Source organism: Culex pipiens, chromosome 3, assembly GCF_016801865.2.
Source record: "Culex pipiens pallens isolate TS chromosome 3, TS_CPP_V2, whole genome shotgun sequence".
Classification (NCBI taxonomy): Eukaryota; Metazoa; Arthropoda; class Insecta; order Diptera; family Culicidae; genus Culex; species Culex pipiens.
Window position 1 is genome coordinate 120,517,988 of NC_068939.1, and position 26,264 is coordinate 120,544,251.

General features: G+C 34.5%; 1 protein-coding gene across 6 annotated transcripts in view; it reads left to right on the plus strand.

The window, feature by feature from the left end:
• LOC120428975 (uncharacterized protein ZK1073.1) overlaps positions 1 to 26,264 on the plus strand; it is a 123,111-nt gene that overhangs the window by 32,236 nt on the left and 64,611 nt on the right. Inside the window, exons 1-2 of one of the 6 annotated variants that reach the window (XM_052711099.1) lie at positions 10,370 to 10,493; positions 11,013 to 11,333. The exons of 3 other annotated variants lie outside the window; for them this stretch is intronic. In XM_052711099.1, the coding sequence (XP_052567059.1) occupies positions 11,280 to 11,333 (54 nt within the window). In that variant the 5' untranslated portion in view covers positions 10,370 to 10,493; positions 11,013 to 11,279. Of the gene's footprint in view, positions 1 to 10,369; positions 11,334 to 26,264 lie in introns of those variants that run through there. 2 more of the 6 variants (XM_052711100.1, XM_052711098.1) reach the window with 2 other exon arrangements.

Genomic DNA, 26,264 nt, shown 5'->3' on the forward strand with positions numbered 1-26,264 from the left:
GAAGTTTATTAAGTCTCACTCATTTTTAGTGTCAATATCTCAGCAATCAGCAACTAATCAAAAATTTGTAAAATTTTCTAATATGTTAGAAAAAATATTTTGAAATTTTTCGAATCAGCTCTAACAATTCAAAAAGGTTAAATAGTACGACAATAAAAATTTGTTTTTTTTTTGTAAAAATGAGAAAAATTTACAAAGGTTTCATTATCTTACATTGGAAATGGAGTTCTAAGATATCAACGATGAAAAATAAGGCTGATTGGATAGCACTAATGAAACGTCATTTTTCATTATTTCATTCTTTGCAAGGCCATAATTCTGCGAACAAAGGTTAAATAATGTTAATAATAAAAATTGCAGAGAGTTTATATCGAAAATGATTCACTATATCTAAAAGTAATAGAAGATCTTTTGAACTGCAAGTTCAATTTCACAATTTAAAATATTTTTTTAATTGTTTCGGGTAATTTTGAAAAAAATAATCAAAAGTATATTTCTTGACTTTTTTTTGATAAGGTCCTATAAACAAATGTAAACATTGAGTGTATCCCGCTTACTCCGATGGACTTTGACATAAGGTGTGAAAGGGATACACTCAATGTTTACATTTGTTTAAAGGACCTTATCAAAAAAAAGTCAAGATTTCTTTTGTAAAAATTCCTAGCTTGATCAAAAACAAATTGTCCGTCATGCATAACAGTTTAAAAGTAGGCACTGCAATTTCACGGAAATATGTGAAAAAAGTTTTGTTTAAATAAATTGGCTTTTATTTTTCAAAGTGTGTCCATATTTCTTGAGTATCCTTAATCCTAAAATTTTGTCAAAGACACGAATCCAATTAGAAAATTGCTTCGATACAGGTTAAAGAATATTTTCATAACACTTTTGTATGAACAGTTCTCAAATGTGTTCCATACATTTATGCAAGAAACGATGGACAAAGTTTCATCCAAATTATTTTTTTGTTTAAATAGGACAAAATTAAAATATTGCGAAAAATGTACAATTCCATAATTTTCAAATTTAAATCATTTTTTTTTCAATCTTACAATATTCCCTCAGTTTGTTTAAAATTTGCAAAATTTATGAAACTTGAAAATTGATTCATACATAGATTCAAAGATTCAAAGATTCAAAGATTCAAAGATTCAAAGATTCAAAGATTCAAAGATTCAAAGATTCAAAGATTCAAAGATTCAAAGATTCAAAGATTCAAAGATTCAAAGATTCAAAGATTCAAAGATTCAAAGATTCAAAGATTCAAATATTCAAAGATTCAAAGATTCAAAGATTCAAAGATTCAAAGATTCAAAGATTCAAAGATTCAAAGATTCAAAGATTCAAAGATTCAAAGATTCAAAGATTCAAAGATTCAAAGATTCAAAGATTCAAAGATGCAAAGATTCAAAGATTCAAAGATTCAAAGATTCAAAGATTCAAAGATTCAAAGATTCAAAGATTCTTTCCAAAACGTTCCAGGTTTTATTTCAACAATAATGCTCCAACGACATTTAAGCTAAAAGTGTTAAGAGCAAAGTCCTCCTCCGCGATACATGGCATGAATAGTTAAGGTGCATGCAGATGATGGCAAAAGAAAAGAAACCTGCTTCTTAGTAACTCCTTTCTTGAGCAGCTGGACTGGTTTTTATCAGAATACTTTCGCGAACACCAGCCGCACCGACGTCACCATGTGTATTGTGTGTATGTGTGTTCTTTTAGAGTGCTCTCGCGCATAATTCATGTATGTGTGTTTGTGTGTGCTCGCATTGGGGAATGAATGGAAAATGAGCACCCAGTCAAGCAGGATGCAATGAGGCACACACAATGGTTTCAAGAGACCCCCCTTTTTGGCGCGGGGAGTACCACGTGGGTTTCGAGTTCAACGGGGGTGACGAACTCCCGACCCCCCCGTCGACTCCAGGACCACACTGTATGCATGTGTGTATTTGTGCTTTTGTGTGACGAATGGCGCCAACCAGCATCAACATCGTTACACAGGAAACATATCTTGCACATTCCTTGCAAGGGGTTGAGGCATGATTCTCCGGGTGAAATGTTCAAAACTCTTGGCGAACTAGTGGTGTTTGTGACGTTTTGGACCGTTGCACCGACGACGATGATGGCCGCCGCGGTGAAACCGGATAACGGGGGCGACCCGTTGAAATGTAGAAGGCATACGGGAGGATTAGAGTTTGGTGCTTCCTCTTTTTTTACCTCCCCGGGGTGCTTGTAATGTTTGTGTGGAAGTTTGTAATGTCACCTGATCTTGAGGACCTCCCGTAGAGCTTTCTCAGAATGCTTGGCGCATTTGGAACACCCACTCTGCCCATGTGAGGAAATTTAATAACTGTTGGAATTTCGGTGTCCCCCTCTCGGAAGAGGTACAGATTCTGGCATATCTGTGACCAATTGAGAATTACGGCGGAACGTGACCGTTTCGATACTTTCGACGTGACTGACGATAATGAACCGGTTGTGGGAAGTGTTCTTTGTTTGGATCATGTAAGCACCAACTGGTTTTGCATGGCATGTCTCTTTTTTTTTTAATTTGATTTTACATCAAAAAAATGAATTTATTAAAAATTTTGCGACCAATATTTCGATTTTTTGAAAAAATCAGTATTGATTAAAAAATTCTTAACTCGGTCAAAGATTTTTTCACAACCTGGACATTTCTAAAAAGTTGGCATTTTATGTCCCCTAAAACATATGAAAAAATAAAATAAAATTCCTTCAAAAGATACAGATTTTTGAATTTTCACACATAATTTTTGTATGTAAAAATTTGGCAGCTTTGTATGGAAAATTATAAGAACTAACTAATGAAAAAAAAAGTTTCAGTCGGATTAAAAAATACAAAAAAAAATATCGAATGACCGAAATCCTTATAGAACTGCTCACTATTTTAAATGCATTTTCCTGCGTTTTATGATATTATTAAATATTTTCAGGGATGAGCATGCTGTGTATGTCTATTTTTTTTTTCAAAAACACCCTTTATTCAAAACAATTATAATCGGTCGTCCCGCCCGTGTGGATCAATCGGACCGCGCACTGGACTCACAATCCAGAGGTCGCTGGTTCGAATCCCGCGGCGGGCGCTCTAAAATTCTTTGTGTAAATATGAGTATTCGGCGCCGTCGCTCCGTGCCATACTTTCATACACTTAGGAGCCCAGGGCGGCGAAGTCCTTGTAGATTAAAAGGAAGACACTAGTGGTTGGTACTAGCAATGGTGGCCGACAGCTATAAAGTCAACTTCGTTTATAATCGGTCAAATAATGTTTGCCCTTACTGAGTCACATCTAAATTTCCTAAAAAATCTGTTAGAAAAGGTATTTTTTTTTTGTAGAAAATCCACTATGACAGATATTGATTTATATCTTTCCTGTGGGTGTAGTTTACATAATAATTGGTTTAAAAAGTGGATAACATCAAACTCGACTAAAGTAAGAACTGATCCTTAGCCTGCCAAACATGTAAGAATGTCCCCTATAATTTTGCCGTTAAAAGCAAATCGATCAGATAATTTGTTCTCAAAATACAGGTTTTCAAATATTCACTTGCTCATGTTGCCCAGCTTAAATTTTCCAAGCTAAATTTTCAAATTTAAAACTATTTTCTACAAATAGCCCAGCCCATTACCCTTATTTTGCAACATAAATAGCTAAAAATATTCAAATTGACTAGGAGACTCATTCTGGAAAACTTTAGCAAAATTTATAATTATTTTAGTTTATAAGAGTCATTCCCTTCTTTTTTGACGATTTTCTAAAAAAAACTATTTATTCTTTTATTCGTAACTTTTCAACTATCTGACCAAAAGGCTCATCTGGCATTCGTCTGCCTGTGTGGATCAATCGGACCACGCACTGGACTCACAATCCAGAGGTCGCCGGTTCGAATCCCGAGGCAGACGCAAAAATTCTAAGTGTTATTATAGGTATTCGGTGCCCTCTCCCCGTGCCATACCTTCACACTTAGGAGACCCGGGAGGCGGAGTCTTGTCGCAAAAAGAACGATACACGCCTGTGGATCCGTTGACGAAACCGCAAGGTTTAAGGGGGCCACATTATAAGGTGTTACGTCGATTCCGTCCCGGTTGCATTTTATAGGGAATTGTACAAGGAATTCATTAAAAATAAAATATTAACTCTCAAATGCCTTTCAATATTGTTTCTTTGCAGTTTATGGATTGAAACATGACTTTCACATATTCCTTATATTTATATATATTTTATTTGATCACCATCGTGCTCCCTGGACAATTTTACATAAGAATCTGTGCATATCTCAAACTAAACCAAACAATTGCCGTGAAACAGTCATTCAAAAATAAAAACACTGAATTTCTTATGCAAAACTGGTTGTGCCATGTATCAGTGCATTGAACTGCAAGCCCCTGAAAGTAGGCCTCGTGCTTGATTTTGTATAGGAAATTTAGAGTTTTATTTTATTTTATTTTTTAAATAAAAGAGAAACAGCTCGAGAATGGTTTGGTTTAGTTTGGAGATATGCATTAATTCATTTGTAAAACTTTCCGGGGAACAAGGTGGTGATCAAATCAAATATATGGGTAATTCTCCACCAACTCACACGAAATCAAAAAAAATTGGCCCGACCCCTCTTCGATTTTCGTGAAACTTTGCTCTAAGGGGTAATTTTGGTCCCTGATCACGAATCCGAGGTTCATTTTTCGATATCTCGTGACGGTGGGGCGGTACGACCCCTTTCATTTTTCTGGTTTTTTACTAAGACACGTTTTTCAGTAATTTGTAGCACGCAACCGTGAAGAGATATAAATTTGGTGTCAAAGGGACTTTTGTGTAAAATTAGACGCCTGATTTGATGGCGTACTCAAAATTCCGAAAAAAGTAATTTTCATCAAAAAATGTTAAAAAATAGTTTTAAAATCGCTGCCATTTCCCGTTACTAAACTGTCAAAAATCGTGAGACATGTCATTTTATGGGAAATTTTATGTACTTTTCGAATCTGAAATAACCCAGAAGGGTCATTTTTCATTTAGAACAAAATTTTTCATTTTAAAATTACGTTTTTTTTCTAACTTTGCAGGGTTACATTTTAGAGTGTAACAATGTTCTGCAAAATTGTAGAGCAGACAAAAACAAAAAATTTGATATATAAACATAAGGGGTTTGCATGTATTATTCACGAGTTATCAGAATTTTACAAAAAAGTTTTTTGAAAAAGTTATGATTTTGACCATTTTTGACCAGTTTTTAGAATTTTTAACCCCAAAAACTCAATCGTGTGCTTTTGAAAATATTTTTTTCGGATAGTTCAGCTAATTTTGCATTAGAATGACCCCTTTGACCGTCTTGGTCATTCGCTGCCCTATAAAAAAAGAAGGCGATGCCAAAGAAAGAGGGATGTTCCAATCGGTACTTAACTTGAGATTTCTGTTAACTATCGATAGATTTCTCCAAAAGAGAATCAATCACTTAATAAGTGATATTTTACTACTTCCATAAAGCATCATTCGCCCCCCAATAAAATTGTTTATGCTGCGTTGTGTACACCAAAAACAACTACCGGGGCCGCCCATGTTTGTAGCTTCTCGCCGGTGTCGATTCGAGATGCATTTCGCTGCGAACGACCAATAAACTTTTACGATAATGACATGCACAAATGTCACAAACAACACTTGTAAGCCCTCTCCCCCCCATTGGTGGAGGACATTATCGCTTTCCGCCAACACATGGATGATGGCCCCCTGCGAACTTTACATGCAAATAATGTGAATATGATTTTCAGTTCATCAAATCTGAAAACAGTAAATCACGATTGGCGCTCTGTTCAGCTGTTTGTTTTTTAGAATTGTTTGACTTTTAAAAATTGTTGCAAAATCGTATTAATAAGTTGCTATTCAGTTTATAAAACAGCGTTTCAAAGGATTTTACAAAATTTGATAATATTACAACATATGTTTAAATGTAATTGTAATTATGCTGAATCAAATGGGACAAATCTAAACAAAACTCAGACGATTTCATGTCATCATTACCAGTCAACTAAATCCATAAATTTTCAACCAAAATTCCAACAGTTCGCTTTTCCTACACATAATAAGAGCTGAAGCATTCCGGTGCACAAAGGAAACTACAATCGGTCCCGTTGGTTGGTAGTGTGAAGTTGTATAGTTTATCCCTTTGAAACACACGCACACCATCATCAGCTGGCACAAAACACGAACCCTTTCGAAAGAGCCCTTTTTCAACTGGGAGAGGCAATGATAACAAGAGAAAGAGAGAGAGTGAATTTTCCGGTGGAAAGCTGCGAGCGCGGGAAACTTTTGCATTCCACTTTGCTATCACTAAAGTCCTCATCTTTGGAGGGAAAACTGCGTTGACTCTCTGGATTTTGGAGTTCTCTCTTGTTTTGGTTGAGTGCACTGTGGGTTTTTGAACTTGTTGGTTTTTGGTGAAAAATAAAGTTTTTTTTAGCTGACCTATTTCTTCTCTTTCTATTTTTAACTTTAAGTTAAAAGTTTAATGGTAGTCAGGAGGTATGTTTGGACAAAATAAGTTGCGCTTTTTTCGTTTTTTCATGTTTGGATTTCCAAAAAAGAGATACCCCTGGCTCGATTCTTCAGGTAAACATAAGTAATTTTGCCAATTTTGAGCCAAATCGCTTAAGGCGAATCTGCGTTTGTAAACAAGCAGTCTATCCCCCTCTTACTTTACGTGTACTGTCACTTTGGAGTGCGCTTTTTCACCTATTTCCGTTAAAGGGGTTGTTTTTCAGCCGAAATTCAACAAATTCCACGATAAATCGAAAAGAAATAATCAGAAGAGTATTTGTGACAAGTAGTTGAATGTTTCGATAATTTCAATTAATAAATATATTCATAGTTAAGGTTATTTGTTAAAAACTTTGATGTATTTTGCATGAGTGACATTTTTTCATCATTTTAATATTTTTTCGTTATGAATGATTTGAGCAACTTTTATTTTTTCTCCATATAAAATAGTATGGGAAATTTAAGTGCGCACACTTGCCCCGTACACCTTTGCATTTTTGAAAAGGTCGTAGTACAATTTAGAGAAACAATTTAATGAAATTCTTTACACGGTTTCACTAGTAATTTCCTCAGTTATCAAGCTGCATACTAGGTTTTTTTTTAATTTGGTTAATCTTAGGTATTGTTAACCTTGTAATTTAACAATTAAATTTACTAACAAAATAGCAAAAAAATATTTTTGGCCGACAAAATTACTCGCTTAATTTTTTTTCAATTTCTTTTTCATGCGCAAATAGCATACCCATTGACACATTTACCAGCCAAATATTGGACATTTTTATTGCAATCAAGGCCAGAAAAGGCTGGTTTATTTCAGGATGTTAAGTTGAATTTACATCCGAAAAGTACAATTGTGAAATTTAGATAAAAAAAAACCGTTTTTGAGTCACATATCTATACCTGAATTTCATTTAACTTAATTTAACTTAATATAACTTAATATAACTTAATATAACTTAATATAACTTAATATAACTTAATATAACTTAATATAACTTAATATAACTTAATATAACTTAATATAACTTAATATAACTTAATATAACTTAATATAACTTAATATAACTTAATATAACTAAATATTACTTAATAAAACTTAATATAACTTAATATAACTTAATTTAACTTAATTTAAGTTAATTTAACTCAATTTAACTTAATTTAGCTTAATTTATCTTAATTTAACTTTATTTAAGTTAATTTAACTACTTATTTTTAATTTAACTTTATTTAACTTTATTGGACTTAATTTAACTAAATTTTATCAACCAACATTAATTTTAACGAAATTCTACCAAATGTAACAAAATTTAAATAAATGTATATAAGGTCGTTGCAAATATTTTTTGAAGTTTATGGCCCTCGGCCTTGACCAAAGTCGAGGAAGGTGGGGGAGGGGGAGGGTGGCAAAAAATAAAAATTACATGCCTAGGTTTCAACATTTGGATGAAAAAAGTGTTTTAAAATTCATTTTACACGCATCCAGTTGCTTTCCAATCATTAGTTTTCAAAATATCGATGTACCGACGGAATTTTTTTTTCCGCGAAAAAAAAACTTTTTGTGGGACTGTACATTGATATTTCATGAAAATTTAAAATGTTTTCAAAAGAATTCAAACATGCTTAATATGATTGTAAACGCAGGAAAATGCATTCTAACTGGTTTTCGGTTGATACAACTTAAATTTTCATTAAAATTTTGAAGTTTTTCTGAATTTTTTTTCTGAAGGGAGGGGGGGGGGGCGGTCGACATAAACTTTGAAAAATATTTGCAACGGCCTAAGTTTATTTAAATTTAACAACATATTTATAAATATAATCACATTAGACTAAATTTAAATCAATTAAACTTATTCAAAACAATTTAACTTAACTCAACTTAACTTAACTTAATTAAACTTGATTTAAATTAACATTACATATTATAACTGTGTAAAAAAATTAAAACTTAATTTTAACTCAATTTATATTAATTTTCTTTATTCTTTTTTATTTCAAATAACTTTACTACATATTACTTAATTCTAAATTTATCTTAATACAACTTAATTTAAGGGGTTACATACATGTAAATCGTCAAAAATGACAGAGGTTGGTATGAACACACAATTAATTTTTTTTAAATCTTTTTGCAGGGCATTAAAATATACATTTTTATCTATTAACAAAATAAATATGAAGACATTTGGATTTACCATTGCCGAGATATAGCTATCTTAAGTTAGCAGTTTCAAAAAACGGGTGCCACGATATCTCAACACTGTCTGGACTTAATCGGCTCAAAATTTTTGTGAAGACTCGTTAAACTGGTCCTGTGTGCATGACGAAGGCAAATTTTCAAAACTTAATTTAAAAAAAAGATAATAATATTTTTATGTTTTTTATATAAAAAATCGTCAGTTTTTGATTTTTGTATTTAAAAAAAATCATAATTTCAAAATAGAGCTTCGTCATGCACACGGGCTATGTCTTGGGAGTCTTCACCTCAAATTTTAGCCAATTTGGTCCATCCCATCTCGAGATATCGTGGCACCAGTAAATGAACTAGGTGTTTAGAGAAAAACGTTCACAAAGTTTGACAGTTCGCTTTGCGCATGGCAAAGTTGTGAACTTAAATCGTCTCTTACTCAGTTTAATAGTGAAATATCTTCATGAAACTTTCAGTGATTGAAAATCACCTTTGAGTGATTAAAAATCATCTTTTTAGTGAATGTAGTGAATTTTCTGCAATGTGAAATTTTGGAATTTTCTACCTGTATGTAACCCCTTAACCAAATTGGGCCAAATTCTACTAAATTAAACCAAAAGGAACAAATTTCAACTAAATTTATCAGAATTTACCTAAATTTTGCTTAATTTAATCAAATTTAATTAAATTTATCTAAATTTAATTAAGCTCAACTAATTTCAACTAAATTTAATCAATTTAACTCAATTTTACTAAATTCTACTATTTTTCTAAATTTAACCTTTATCAACTAAATTTTAACTCAAATTAACTTATTAAATTTAAATTCAACATAATGTTACTTAATAAAACTTGATTTAACTATTTTTTGTTTAATTTGATAAAACTTGATTGAACTTAATTTCACTTAATTTAACTTAATTTAAATTAATGTTACATTATTTAACACTATTTTTGTTGTGCTTAAAAGGCTTAAGGAGCCCTGCTTGTTCGGATCTGTCAAACATTGGCCAGTCTATATTTAGACAGGTTAAACATCTAGATAGGCTAAACTTTTTTTTTTGAAAAAGAAAAAACTATATTAATGTAAGAAAGGAATCAACCACCTAACAGTGGATTAAGTAACGTTTTTGCCTTTCTTACAAAAGAAAGGTGACAGCCCATGTTAAAGGTATAGAAATAGTGCGTGACAGGGGGGAGGGGGGGGGGGGGGGGTCTGAAATCACGAAAATCTCTGAACGTAATATTTGAACAAACCCTGAGTGAGAATTCATTGTTTGATGAGATCCTTCTTCTCCATGTTTTCAGTAAGCAAAAAAATCACTGATTTTGATCTGTGTTTTTTTTAAATATCAGGGAAATTAATCATATTAACTAGTTTTAAATATTCCCAGTTTTGCTTTTTCTGTGATCATTATGCAAATTATTTAACAACTTGTCACTCCCGTTGTGCCACCCTCTCCACGATCCACCGGGTTTCGGAGAGAGAAGCCATACAGTGCCCTTTTCCTTTCATACCACTGTCCACCCCAACCCCATACCGGCGGAACACACCGCCAGGATTGATAAAGAGGCGCAAAACCCCGTCACCCGAATCGACGTCGACATCGCCTTCGGTCGGTCGGTCGGTGTTATCTATGCAGGAGTACCGCCTCAGCTCAGTTCAGCCTAATCGCTCAAAGTCGCCGGATCGGTTTCCAGCTCTGTTCTCTCTTCGTTGAATTAGTGCATTTGCGTTGCAAATCAGCATCGACTTAGTACCTGGTACTTAGTGAGAGAGTGCATCAGAGGGAGACAAAACAAGGTGCTTTTGCAGCATCGGTCTTTGTTTTGAGGATAATTTGCGGGGTTTTTTTTCCCTCCAAAGTTTTCTCAGTGAAAAGTGTGCGAAATTGCGTCGTGATTTTCGTTTTTTTGGGAAATTGGTGGAAAATTTAGGAAAAAGTGAGGAAATTAAAATCGTTCAAACTAGAAAAGTGCACTACCAAAATAGCACGAAACCGAATTCGATTTTGTTTGTTGATTTTTTGCGCGCTAAATTTGCCCCATCAATTCACCTAAAAGAACACGGGTGGGCCGTTCTCAAATCGTGTTCGTGCTCAAAAAAGTAGTGCGTATTTTCCGACTTTCCACGGTTAGTGCGTGCACGCACTAACGAGTTTTTGTTTTGTTTGCCCTGGGAAAACAATAGCTCGCACTGGAAGGAAGAAAAGTTTGTGTTGAAGGGTAAAATTGATTGGATTTTTCGGGCGCTTTTCAATATTTGTGTGATTTTTTCCCAAGTGACGTGCTGTGTTTAAGGTCGGCTCGAAGGCCAAACGGAAAATTAATAAATAAATACAAATTTCGTGTGAAAGTGGTGCTGGGCTGGGAAATTAGATTGTGTGTTATTTAATTTCTGCAACCGGAAGCCGGAGTGAGGTCGGAAGTTGGGAGTTGGGAAATTTTATTTGTTCAAAAACGAAGCCCAGGAAAAACACGACGACAACGACGACACCATCGGGCTAAGGAAGAAGAAGCAGCAACGACAACACAAACAAGCAAACCAGCATGGATAAGTCGAAAGTGAATGACACTGCAGCGCAGCCAAAGAGTGGTGTGCATGTATGTATATGCTTTTTTTTTAATGCTGTCCCTCTTTTATGCGATACCGACTTGTCAACTATGGCTTTTCAAGCCACCCCTCCGCTCCCTCTCTCCCCTCTCTGTGAGGGGTGGAAATATGAGGGAAAACGTATGCAATGTGTATGGTGATGTTTGATTAATGAGCTTCGCTCGAATGAGCTTTAAAGATTGGAGGGATTTTTGTGAACGAAATGAGGATTTCTGCTTTCGGTTTTTTATTTACTTAAATCCTATTAAGAATTACAAATACTGGTTACCGAAAATCAAAATTATGAATATATTATGGGAGCAGCTTTTAATTTAACTGAGCACCTATTGTTGATATATCAGCTCTTTGGCATTCAATTACAGCTATTAAATCCGTTAACATCTAAATCGAGTAATAAATAGCTCAGATGCAAATTGGCGAGCAAGTTTCATTGAAAGTTTTGCGATATTTTTGTTAAAATTGTCAAACTCGCAATAGGGTCTCATACATTGCTATCCCAAGTAACATTTTATTCCAGGAGTTCTACAAGAGCTCTTCAAGATAGCTACAGCATAGCAGTTTGGACCGCGGTAGGATAAAAATCTCTTCAAAACTTCTTCAGGAGTTTGGAAGAGTACTTGAAGAGAGTTTTATCCTACCGCGGTCCAAACTGCTATGCTGTAGCTATCTTGAAGAGCTCTTGTAGAACTCCTGGCAAAAAAAGTTACTTGGGATGTAATTTTTGTTGAAGTTGTTCAAAAATTATGTACAAAAATGTGTTTTCACATATAGTGCCGTCCCGTTTATGGCAACACGACTTTTCAGCACATTCCCTCTCGTCAAAAATAACTCATGAACGAGACTAACATCATTTTCCTTAAAAATGGTTGATCGAAAACCAACCTAAAATTTCACACACGTTGATTTTTGGTAAGCAGAAATGTTTGAAAACTTTGTAATGGCAAATACGGGATGGCATTGTATAAACTGTTGTTCGATAAGTGACCGGAAATCGTCTCAAATGTTTATCGTTTGAGGTACCTACTGAAAGAGTATGGAAACTAGTTTCGAAATCGAAAGACCTTCCCAACGAGTTCAAATTTTCAAAGGTCTGCCAATCCGGATCTCACGTGAAAAAAGTTGGTTCCATGTAAAAAACAATATTGTTGGTTCTAAAAAGTTGAAAATTATATCTGGATCATTTGTGTGACCATTTTTTTGTAGATAGCAAATTGAGCATTTGGATTTAGTGCCTTAAGCAAAGTTGTAGAAAATGATAAGAACTACAATCCAAACATGGTACGGAGATTTTTCAGAAAATTCACGAAAAAGGCGAAACATTGGGGTTGTGTCGAAAAAAGGGGTGTTCCGGTTTGGATTAAATCGAGATTTTTTCTTGTTTTGATGATGTAAACAGCTCCGCCAAATTTGAGCTTGATAAAAAAAGTTGATTTCAATTTAACTAGTTTTTGTGTATGATTGAGGTTTTATGGCCCATATGTTCCGAAACTTCCGGATTTTTTTTAGAAAGAGACCTATTAAATATACAAGTCGATATTTCAGGATTTTGACAATGGATTCCATCCAGACCGCCACAGTGAGTGTGTTAGGCTATACAGTACGATTTTTAAAATATCTAAGGATTTTCTGGGGCACCCAACAATGTCTTGGAGTTAAGGCATGTAGATATACTGCTGTAACTAGCAAGAGAACGGCAGTGTTTGACCATAGATCATTAGGGTGTAATATCAAAATCGATTTTCCAGCACAGCATTATTTTAGTTCCTAAACAACTTTCCAAAGTTTGGGAACGATTGGTTTAGTCCTTACTTTGCGCAAAGCGATTCAATTTTCCATGCAAATTTGTATGGGAAAAATCATTTTTGAATTTTGATATTTAATAAATCCAAGTTTCACGCTAAACTAAAACCGGATTCATGCTCTGGAATGTGCTCTACAATTTTCCCGAAGAGTGTATGGTGCTAACCTGCTCCTGAAAGAAGATACAGCGTCCTCAAAACTCGTCTAAAATGTGATTTTCGATCAAAAAACACGTTTTAGACGAGTTTTGAACACGGTGTATCTTTTAATGATATTTTCCATACAAATTTGTATGGAAAATTGAATCGCTTTGCGCAAAGCGGGGACTTAACCAATCGTTACCAAACTTTGGGGAGTTGTGCTAGCTAAATTTGGACAACTTTATTTTTTCCATACAACCATATTACACCCTAATGGATCATACCCGCAAAGCTGCACCCGAATTAGAAGGCCGAGCGTATAGTCCTTCCAAATTGAAATGAGAGAAAAGTTTTCTTTTGCGAGAGTAAAAACCTCTCGCGCTTACAACAACAACAAACTGCATTCATTCGTTCATTGAAACAGTTTATCCCATTGAGTGGCTTATATGGACAAATGACCATAACATAGTCAAAGAACCATGGTGGCCGATACAGTAAAGGCGCGGTTCGATATGTCAAAGGTCTTGGGTTCGAGTCTCAAAAAACTTTTTACTACAAAACCCTGCTCATTATCCTCTCGTATGCCGAGGCCCAATTTTGGGTGTACACTGTATAGTAGGTATACTGTGGTAGACTACTTTGCTAATGTTTTGGGATTTCCTGGGCCAACCAAAGACTGTCCTTCGCAGTAACAAGCAAGGAGTCGATGGTTTTCGAAAATATCCGCAATGCTATAGTAAGTACAGTAGAATACTTTGCTGATATTTTGTGTTGTCCTGGGCTTTACAAGAACTCCTCACAGTTTAGATTGAAAATTCCTGGATGTTTCGGATTACCTAGAACATTTCAGATGTTAAAAAACTGTAATACCTAATCATTTTCAAGGTAAAAAAATGTATTTAAATTTTTGCATTATTTTTAAAATAGGTTTCCAAAATTCTTCATTTGGTCTTAAAAATTTCTCATGCATTGGGTTTGGGAAAATCATGAAGTTTGAAATGCATCTTGCCTTATTCGCTACTCTGTTCAAATCATGACGTTCCCGAGTTCCGGAACATGGTTCTTGTGGCCAATTCTATATTGTCTTAACTTGGGACATCTTCATATGTCGTATTAAGTCAAGATCGGCATTTTTCGTCGATATTTGACCATAGAGATTTTTTTATAAAATCGTCGAAATAAAAGTTCAGGCCATATATCGGTCCCCGAGACCAGCTTTTTACAAATTGAGTTGTTTTTATGTATTTCAGATTAACATTCTATACTTGCAAATAACATGCATGGGCATTTGAATGGTGTTAGCTCTGCCGGGCTTCGGTGACCCATTTTTACGCAAGCTAGCCGTGCGCGAGTTACCTCAGCTTGAATCGACAAGCCCCGCCCTGAAGAACGTTTGCATCAATCGGATTCAAACGTTTTTTATAACTTCCGAACCCTTGTCAAATAGGGGGATGGCGTCGCTGTTTTTAAACCACGTTTTCCACTTTTTCTCCATGAAAACCGACTAGACCGACTCAGCACTTTTCCACTTTTGCACTTAAAAAACCAGATGGCAGCACGATGTAACGCCATGTCCCTACGGATTCAGACCCAGCGTGTATCTGAGCACCAAAACCGGAAATGGATTTTATTTGTATTTTTTATTTGGCTCAAACTTTATGGAGGCCTATTTTTTATCATTGGTTCACCCATACAAGTCTCCATACAATATTGGCAGCAATTTGATGTCTTCGGCAAAATTGAGGACTATTGAGAAAAAAAAGGTACATGGAAAAAAATATTTACCGATTTTTGGCTTCCTCTCCGAGGAATGCCTTATAAAATCACTTGAAAATTGGCCAAAAAATGTCACTGCGATTTCTCGGAAATGGCTGAACGGATTTGGACACTTCCGGTTGCATTCGATCCCTCTTAGCTTCCGATAAGTCGCTATTGAAAATCTTCCCTGTAGCCCTTTCCTGTCAAAAGATATTTACGAAAAACGATTTGCAAAACTAAAATGGAAAAACAAAAAACGATGAAAAAATTTCAAAATTGCTTCATTTTTGCACAACTAGGTAGTCTGGAATGTCCTCCATCCACGGCTGAAACGGGACAAAAATCCATTGAAATTTGCCAAAGTTACAGCCACTTTAAGAAAACTGTTTGCATTCAGCCGCCTCCAAATCGACTAAAACGTGGCCAAAATTAACCAAAACTTCGGCATGTTGCACATTTTTGTAAAGCTTTTTCAAAACCCAATCCAATGAGATACATATCTCGACGAATTATTAGGCTTAGTCGCTAATATCTGCACTAAACTGCTATTTTTGACGATACCAATGCATTATCACATGCTGGTTCGCCCATCCGGCTAAAAAACCCAGAACTATTATACTTCACTCGAAAGCATTTTTCATCGTGCTTCGAATGTCATTTTAGGAAATAAAATTCCCTTTGTGAATCGCGTCCAGCATGCAAAGATTCCGCCGACCTCAAATCAGGTCCAGAATGGCCTCAAAAACGTCTTCGCCAAGCCAAGACAAGTCAAGTCATTTCGGGAAATGACAATATGTAATGTGTTCTTAGATACCTATCCATGAGCCATCGATCGACTCCGTTAGCGATACACTTTTTACCCTTTCTTAAATTTTCGCTTTAGCTGTAGAAGGTGAGAGCGGAATGCAAGTCGAGAGAAGGAGAGAGTTTACGGAAATTTTGACTCGTTCGAGCACTGCATAGGGAAGTGGCGTTATATCGTGCTGCCATCTGGTTTTTTTAAGTGCAAAAGTGCTGAGTCATCGTCTAAAAATAGACGGCGTCCTATCTCGCCCAGCAAAATGAAGTCGATAAAGTAGTCGGTTTCGATAAGAAAAAGTGGAAAACGTGGTCTAAAAATAGTGACGCCATCCCCCTATGCCGTCACGGTGTAAAAACTCGCGTGCATTACTTACATGGATTTTCGTCGACGAACATAGGCGTATTTTACTTCTACTCGGATTGAATAGCATTCGATTTAGTAAGTCTCTAGACTATATACTAAGTATTCTGCTTTCAGTCAAAAAGGATCGCAAAGTTATTATTTTAAATTGTTTTAAAAATCCATTTTAAATCCTTTGCGGTCGTACAAAGGGTCATTGTACCCAGAAAATTAAGCTTTATCATTGTGAACAATAATATTAGCAATTTAGTTGAATTTTAGAACTCAATCAACGAATCGCCTCTATATATACATGTACATTCTCAATACATTTATTTGTGTATGAACCGAGAAGAGGAAGCCCCCATTCACCTAGGTGGATTAAGTAACGTTTTTATTAACTTTTTATTCACAAAATTTCCCAAAATACGTATTTTTGATTTTCGAGATTTTTTGATATTTTTAGGGGACAAAAATCCGCAACTTTTGAGCCATAGAGAAGTATGGTCAAAAAATCTGCCGCTGAGTTATGATTTTTTGAAAAATAGTGATTTTTTGAAAAAAAAAATCGAAATTTCATACAAACATTTTTTTGACGTAACTTTTTTATGTAAAATTGAATATGCAATCGAAAAGTACTTTACAGATTATTTGACAAAGGGCTCCGTTTTCAAGATATAGCCACCGAAAGTTTGATTTTAGCAACATATTTGCAGCTTTTCGATTTTTAAAAAAGGTGACCATGAAAAAAGACATTGAAGATTGGACCTCTGATTGCTGAGATACAGCGGCTTAAGGGGTTACATACATGTAGAAAATAAAAAAAACATATTAGAGAAAAATTATTGAATCCACTTAAAATATGATTTTCAAACAATCCTGAAAGTTTCATGAAGATATCACTTGATTAAACTGAGTTAGAGACGATTTTAACCTCAACATTTTGCCGTGCGCAAAGCGGACTGTCAAACTTTCTGAGCGTTTTTCTCTAAACACCGAGTTGATTAACGGGTGCCACGATATCTCGAGATGGGATGGACCAATTTGGCTGAAATTCGGGGAGAAGACTCCCAAGACATATCCCGTGTGCATGACGAAGCCTGATTTTGAAATTTAGCTTTTCAAATATATACAAAAATCAAAAACTGACAATTTTTTATATGAAAAACACAAAAATATTTGTATCTTTTTTTAAAATAAGTTTTTTGAAAATCGGCCTTCGTCATGCACGCAGGACCGGTTTAACGAGTCTTCACCAAAATTTTGAGCCGATTTGGTCAAGGCAGTGTTGAGATGTCGTGGCACCTGTTTTTAAAAACTGCTAACTTCAAATAGCTATATCTCTGCAATGATACAACCAAATGTCTTCAAATTCGTTTTGATAATAGATGAAAATGTATATTTTATTGCCCTGAAACAGATTTTAAATAAAATGAGTGTGTGCTCACACCAACCTTTAACTTTTTTGTCGATTTACATGTATGTAACCCCTTAAAGAAAAAGAAACAAAAAAATTTAAGTTTTTAAGTCTCACCCAATCAACCCACCATTTTCTAGTGTCGATATCTCAGCAACTAATTATCCGATTTTCAATGTTAAAATATGAAACATTCGTGAAATTTTTTGATCTTTTCGAAAAAACTATTTTATATTTTTTAATTTTTGAATCAAGACTAACATTTCAAAAGGGCATAATATTGAATGCAACCGCAGGATTGCAGGATTGATTCAATCAAGTTTTGTATAATTTCAGACCCATCAAGATTTCTGTAAAATAAAAAATATAACTCAGATTTTCTTTTCAAAAACCATAACGAGTTTCAAGATTGAAATATTTTTTGTCTATCCCCTAAAATTGTTTGCAAAAAAATTAAGAAAAATCAGAGAAGGTAACGCGTAACAACTGCCAAATGCATCGCCAAACACACTGGCAAAACTCATATCATGACAGTTTTCCCGCTCATAATCGCCAAAACAATGATGAGCATCGATTTTCCACCCTTCTCCTCCCCATCCCCTGAATCGATCGTGTAAAGCTGTTCCACTCCGCAATTTGTGTGAGCAAACGTCATCAATCATTGCCCTGTCTGTCAGCGAAGGAAAAAGAAGCGTGTGTAAACTTGGCAAAAGCTGCACTGCTGCGACGATCATCCTACCGAAAATGTTTGATTTGCATATCTCTACTTGCGCGAGATGACGACGCCAAAGTTTTCGCGGCGGCACTCTCGGAATCACTAATTTGGTCATCGATCATTGCTGGGTTTCTTTCGCCCTTCAGGAAGAAGCAATTACATCGCAATTTTGACGCCCACAGCCGGAAAAAAACTAATGGGCCAATGCATTGTTTGGAGATCTAATTTCATCCTGCGGTGTGGGTGCACGTTTCGAGAACGCCAAAATTAATTGACCTCAGCCGCCAAATTGTGGTTGTTTGGTGGGAAAGTGGAAAAGTTGAGCGTGTACCGGAAGCTACGGGAAAAATACTCCCCGGAGGCTAATTTGGAAAAAGGGGCTGCCAATATTAAATCCATTAAAATGCCCTTTTCGGGCCGTGGGAGCCGGTTTGGTGAGCTGTAAACCACAAATTTGTAATTTTTCGCGGTTTATCCCTTGGTTTTTCGAAAGAAGGTTGTATTTTTAGATGAAAAATAAGCGTAAATTAATTCTTGAAAAAATAAAAATTCTCATCCTGAAAACTGAAAACATTACCAGATTTTCATGTTCAACACATCTTTACAACACCAGGTTGAAAGCAAAAGCACAAGCTTTCCTAACCAAAGAGCGGACAAATTAAAAACAAACGCGCATATTATATTCTGTGTGCTCAAGGGGCCGAACAATGAAAGCTTTGAGGGGAAACACAAAAAAATTAAACTGGAGCGGAAAGGATGTGAAAAGGCGCTGCTCTTGATGTAATACTTTCCGGAAAATGAAGTCAAGTTTGCGGGGTTATGATTCCTGTGATTTAAAGTTTAAACTTCAGAATTATTGTAACTGAAAAAAAATGATTCAATCTTCAACCAATTATGAGTTTGTATGAAAATCCATCATCTTAAAGCATTTTTGTGGTCATATTTAAGCTCAAAAACTCATAAAAAAAAACGAAACAAAAGATTTTTCTGTGATTAGATAAGTCAGAATGGGATTTTTGCAAAGACTTTATCGGGTTATCAAACAATTTTAGTTGACTTCAATTGTGAAAACATTGGTACCTATACAGTCCAGACTCGATTATCCGAAGCATCGATTATCCGAAGTTTTGATTATCCGAAGCCTCGATTATCCGAAGGTTTGTATGGGACTTCGGATAATCAAATCACGAACAAAAAAAATGTTTTCGTTTTTTTTACTTTTTTCTGTTTTAAACGAGTTCTGTGACCCCCTTTTAGTTAAATTTGAATAGTTGATTGCCTATTAAATCAAAAAAATGCATATTTTCAACATTTCCTCACCGCCATATTGGCCGCCATCTTAGATTTAAAAATTCTAAATCACTTTAACGTAGTTTAGAGGTCATACCTAAGCTCGACAATAAAAAATTAGACAACTATTTTTTTTTTCGTGATTCGATTATCCGAAGTGAAATTTTTCCGAGGCCTTCGGATAATCGAGTCTGGACTGTATTCTTAAAGTGTCTTGTTTTTCTCAATGATTTGAATCGGAAAACGGACTACATAATCGGGTACATTGGACAATTAGTTTCTTGGTTACAAGTTTCAAATGTTATTGATACTGTATTCAAAAATATCTTTAGGTTTTTCGATATTTTCAATAAAATAATTTACTTAACAAAATTTGATAAATTTTTTAATCGTGCTGCAAAATTGTTTTTGATGGCAACAAAAATTTATAATTTTATAAAAAAAACAATTGGTAATGAATTTTGATCATACATCATTTAACTTCAAATTTATTTAAATTTTATTTAAAGTTGATATCGTTAGTTAAACAAACATTTGACTGTATTTTTTTCAAAAAAAAAAAACATTGAAAAAAAACCTTACAATTTGACATAATCAATCAACTTGCTTACTTTTAGGCTGAAATTAATGAAAGTATTAGAAATTTACGATTTCCAACGAATTAGTTTTTGAAGCACTAGTAAAAAAACTTTTTTGGAAAAAAGTACATGAACATTGTGTGGCCTACCTCAGTACCTACATGTTTTGAAAGTATAAATCGTGAGAAAACTCTACTCTCTCTAACAGTTTTAAAAATGTTTGAAAAATAAACTGAAATCCTACCAATGTCACCCCGGTTTAAAGTACTCAAAAAAATTTAATAATTTAAAGCATAACTTGTAAATAAATTTTCGTTTTTATTTTTTTCAAAATTTGGTTTAGATTTTCTCTTCATTTATTTTGATTGTGAAAAATACCGATTTATAACAAAATAACGATTTATTTAAGTATATCTCGATAACGATAATAATATGGATTCTATCATCCGACGATTGCGTTAATCTTATCGTTATAGTCTGACGATAAAATTACCTCATCGTATTGCAACGTTGTTAGTTAATAAATGAAAATTATACAGATTTTTTTTCAGGTTATCGAATAAATATTTGCAGAAATGAACACCATTGAAATTTTTTTATTCTGTCACCCAAATTAAATTATTTTTCTTTTAAACTTATGAGTTGAAAAAAATCACACTTAGACCATACTTTTCCTGTGATCATAGATCTTCTAAAACATTAAAATATGAATATTTATTTTTTTTTGAATTTATTTAAAAAAAATGAATAAAAACTGGGTATTTTTTTAAATGTAATCATTATTTGTGCTGCAATATCTTCATCAATTCATACAACTTTGCTGAAGGCATTAAATCGATCAAAAATTAGCAAATGAGATACAGGTTTTTGTTTATATTTTTGCAAAAGTAAACGTATAAAAAAAATCCATTTCCATTTCAGTTTCAGAGATGATTATAGAATTTAGATCATCTTGCAGTGGCATAGTTCTAAGTATGACTACTTTTTCGTCTCAAACAAATCCAAAATTTAAAATTGTGTTTTTTTTAATTTAAATTAAAAATTGGATTTTTTTTAATGCATCTATTTCAAATAGTTTATAATCAACTGAACAAATTTTATGAATACAAATTATTTTTGAAAAAATAACCCTCAATTGCCAATCCATCCCTTTTGTCACATCGCTACGCTTCAACTGTGTTGGTGAGCTTCTCCCTCAGCATCCAGACAGGATGCATCTCGACAGCCTGCTGTGTCCCGAGCAGGGGTAAATAACACGGGAATACCAAATTTTGGTATTACTTGGGCAAATAACAGGGACCAAAATGTGCTCTTGGTTGCCCAGTAATAGATGGTAAAATACCATGAAATCATACCAAAGTCTTGTATGTGGAAGGGCACAACAATACCAAACCATGTTATTCCAAAGGTAAAATAATACCACAAAATAAAACCATTTCAATACCAAGTTGAGGTCTTCTGGATTTTTGAACATTGCTTGAATACCAAAACTTGGTCTGCCAAGGGTTTATTTTTAAGGTATTCCCACGCCCTTGAAAAATCAGATTTTGGTTTTCCTGTGGTCTTCCACATACATGATTTTGGTATGATTTCATGGTATTTTACCATCTATTACTGGGCAACCAAGAGCACATTTTGGTCGCTGGTATTTGCACAAGAAATACCAAAATTTGGTATTTTCATACCATTTTTAGTGCAACAGTTGCAGTTAGTGAAAAAACGGAAATGATCCATATGCAACAGCCAAATCTACTCACCTGATGATTCCATGTTGTTCTTAGTGATATTCTTCACCACATCGAATGCATTTGTCATTGATGAACGGCCTGTGCTTGAGGTTCTTGAAACTTCTAAAAAATAACAAGATTGAAAAATAATTGTAATTAAAATGAAACTGGATTGAAATTCACCAAAATTCAATAATGTGTCGATTAACTCTTTTTCAAAGTATTTGGTTATCCCAACTTAGAGAAATTTCAACGTTTTTTTTTAATCTTAGTGGGTATATCCAAAAAATGTGAAAATCAGCTTTAATATTTTTGGGTTTCAAGTCATTTTAGCGCAAAATTAATGATCTCGTCAAAACTTATAAAAAAAATTCCATAGTTTCAGAGGAATTTGATGAAACTTTTCAATACCAAAATAATACCAAAATGTGACTTAGAATTTTTTCCACAATTTCAAGTCATTTCTTTAGGGGGTATATCAAAAATGTTTAAAATCAAGTTTGAAATTTCCGGTTTTCAATGAAAGCATTCGCTTTGAGACATCATTTTAGCGCAAAATTAATTATTTTGTCAAAATTGGTCCAAATTTTCCCATAGTTTCAGAGGAATTTGATAAAATATTGTAATACCAAAAGAATACCAAAATGTGGTACTCGACCATTGACAAATTCTGCAATTTTGCAATATCAAAACAACACCTTAAATTGGTATGATACCATATTTTGCTCTTGCATAATCCTTAAGACAAATTTTAAAGGATCCAGGAATACCAAAATTTGGTATTGATACCAGAGAAAGGTATTATTACGCATTTCCCTTGTTATTTACCCATGCTCGGGGTTGCATTTGAAATTGAAATCCACCTCTGGTTCACCTGTAGAGGTGTGTTAGTCCCCTTTTTGAGGGCTGTGTTGGTGGTTGTGATGACGAGGACGCTTTTCCAGATATGCAATTTCGCCGTCTGCGTTTCCAGGAAAATCGGGAAAATCTCGTAAATTTATGCTGGTACGCAGGTGAGGTGGATGCTTTTGTGAGTGTAAGTTGGATGTAAGTTGGGGGGTCAATAACCGGCTGCTGATTTTATGTTGTGCTTTTTCGAGACAAATTTATCGATCCCTGTAAGGTCTGATTGAGATTGCCGTAGAAAATCCAACAAGTGTCCTAAGTGCATTTGTACACAAACCTCAAGTGTCATGCTTGCACTCTGCTAAATTGCCCATGGACAACTTAATTTGCATATCTCCTCGCATCATCACCACCAGCACCACCACCATGATCATCATCGTTGCAAAACCGCAAACGCCATTATTTTCAAACGAGCCAGTTTATCGTCACTTTCTGGCTAATGAATTATGTAAAACCTTTGATAAATTGATTATGGCCACCTACTCCTCTCCACATTACGTTGTTATTATAACCGCATGTGAGGAATATTACGTTATATTTGCCCAACCCCCTCATCCCCTCTTCAACACCCCTCAAGTTTACCCAATAATAACAATATCTCAACACAGTAAAATGATGGCTTTTCGTGCAAATTTTCTAGATAAGGATGATCCACTCCTTGCATTTCCTCTCTTCCTTTCGATAATTTTCCAGAATGGATTGCACCATAATCTAATGGGGCTATCAATTTTCCGTCCCGTCCGTGTACACAAACAAACTCGTCCTTGGTGTTGGTCTTGATGCTATTTTGTTGTTGTTTCTATCGGCAACTTTGCACTTCAATGTGCGCTGTCTTGGTGTGAAGGTTGAAGCTTTCTTCCGAAGTCGGTTGTTGGTAATGCTTGGGAAGCTTATGCTCGAATTCTGGGTGAATAAAAAGATATGGGTATCGCACACAGTTATGATTTGTTTTTTTTTTAATTTTGAGGGTCTGTCAAAATCAAAATCAAATTGTTTGCTCTACAGCATTGCCTATGCGTTCTCGATTGCGAGATTCCTGTTCGGAACTATAGGTGTCCTAAGGCTTGATTGTTGAGGCAATTGCAATCCTTGTTAACACCTAAGCTTCCACCCACTCCGGGATTCGAACTGACGACCTTTAGATTGTAAGTCCAATTGCCTACCAGCGACTGCACCGAGACAGTACCCAGGGAGACGACCTGGACTAAGCTAACGACCTAACCTCTAGGTTAGCGACCGGAGCCAACATTTACTTCCCCGTCCGACGGAAGGCGTGATCATACAAATCTCATCTCGAAAAATGCCACCGGAACCGTTTAGGATTGAACTCAGGTCGGTTTTTTTTCTCGAAAAAAATAAATAAATTGGACTGATTTGGTATCCATATTTTGAATTTAAATTACTCTGACTTTTTGTAGCATTGAGCGTTTTCATAGAGAATGGGCGCTATCCTCCTTCATCCAAAGCTTTAATAAAACTTTTTAAGCTTTTTAATCATATTAGGGAAGCAGCAACCATCAATAGGTGGATAAACAAACGTGCTATTGCAGCATTTTTATTCTTTTATTAAAACACTGATAAATTTTGATTAAACGGTTTTTGATTTACTGAGACGGAATTTAATGGTGATTACACATATTTCAACACAATATGACATTTCCAACTTTTTCCATAGGTCCTAACTGCATAAGAAATTCATAGCTTTTAGACGGTTTTAAAAATGTTTTATATATTAATTGTTTTGGTAAACAATATAGCTCAACAAACTATTTAGAAACTTAGTATTTGTTTAGTTTTAAAAGCTTCCATAACCAAGACAGTTAAATTTGATTGAATTTTAAACCCAATTATTTTGAGTGCTGGTGGTTTTTCTGTAAAATATTATCAGAAAATTGCCTCAAAATCTAGTGAAACTTTTGACTATTGTTTAAGTTACTCAAAATAACCATGATCATGTTTAAAACAGAGCTTATAGATAAAATAAAAACTTTGTTTCCTGATTTGAAGGTCTTGAAGCTAAACTGCAAAACAGCTGTAAATATTTTTCTATGATTTTTTTATGATGTACGTAACATATCCAAAACTGGTGAATATTGATTCTTTCAGGATTCTTTCAGAATTCAGGTTTCTGAGGATAAAACATAATCAGATTTCTGTATATCAATCGAACCCAAAGTACTATGCTTCTCCATTAAAATGAGATCCTAGTACATTTTGGTTTAGGCGCATGGTGTTCAATTAATGAGAAGAATTTCTATTTTATTCAATACATTATATCTCAGAATCCTGTTTATGGATATTCACAATTTTTGGATATGGTACGCAAAACAAAAATATTTTCAGCTGTGATCTTTTTATCCCCAAGACCTTCAAATCAACAAACAAAGTTTTCAGTTGATCTGGAAGTATATTCAGCTATGTTTGTTATCACCTAAACTACCAAGCTCGAGAAAAAGGGGGAATTTTCATATAAATTCCCCCTTTTTCTTGAGCTTGGGAGTGTAGGTGTTAAATGTCTAAGTAGGTTTCATGGAAAGTCCAACTAATTATATTTCTTTTGAAGCATGGCGAGCTAAAATTGGTTCAGCCGTTCTGGACATATGATTAAAAAAAATGTTTTTTTAGCGAAAATCATTGAAAAAAATAATGCAAAATATAAGTTTAATTTTTTTAGTCAAGAAACTCCCATGTCAAATTTGACCCAAATCGAAGCACTTTAGATCTAGATCCTGTTGGTTTAACGTGAAATCACTGTATGTTCAGTTTGCTTTTTTCATGTTAGCTACATCGCCATGCTTGCTGGAATATGTTTACGTTCATTAAAAAACTTTAAAAAAGCTGTGAACTTCAATTTTAGATATACCAAGACTTGCGTAAGGATCTGGCCTACACTCCAGTGATGTTAAAAGTAAACGCTTTTGTGGCCAAACTACCTCAAAAACGGCCATTTAAAAAAAAATCTGTTTAACTAGTTAAATCCCATTTAAAATTCAAATGCAAAGCGCCTGCTCCCTTACGTCCAATCAAGCTCATATTTGGGATTTGGGCTCAGTACACCCACCTGAACAAGACCCTAAATGTCCGCGAAAACCCATTTTTGTTACATCCTAATAGTTATGCAACTAGGTATTTGTGTAAGAAAGTTATGATTAACTACACTCAAAATGACTTTTATTGTATTTTTTGTATTTTACAAAAAAAAAAACATGTAAAAATGTATAATTCGTAAGTGGAAAGTCCAGCCTTCAAACATCAATAAAAATCAAAACATTCAAAATAACCCTCTTCTCCTGGTGGAGCCCAAATGCACCACTTAAAATTTTGCTTTCATTCAGAGATTCTATTTTTGTATGTGAAAGTACAGTATTGCCTGCAATATTTTATTGACTTTTGGCCATTAACTCTTTATTTTCGTCCAAGGAAAAAATATCCCAGGATTTTCCGTAATA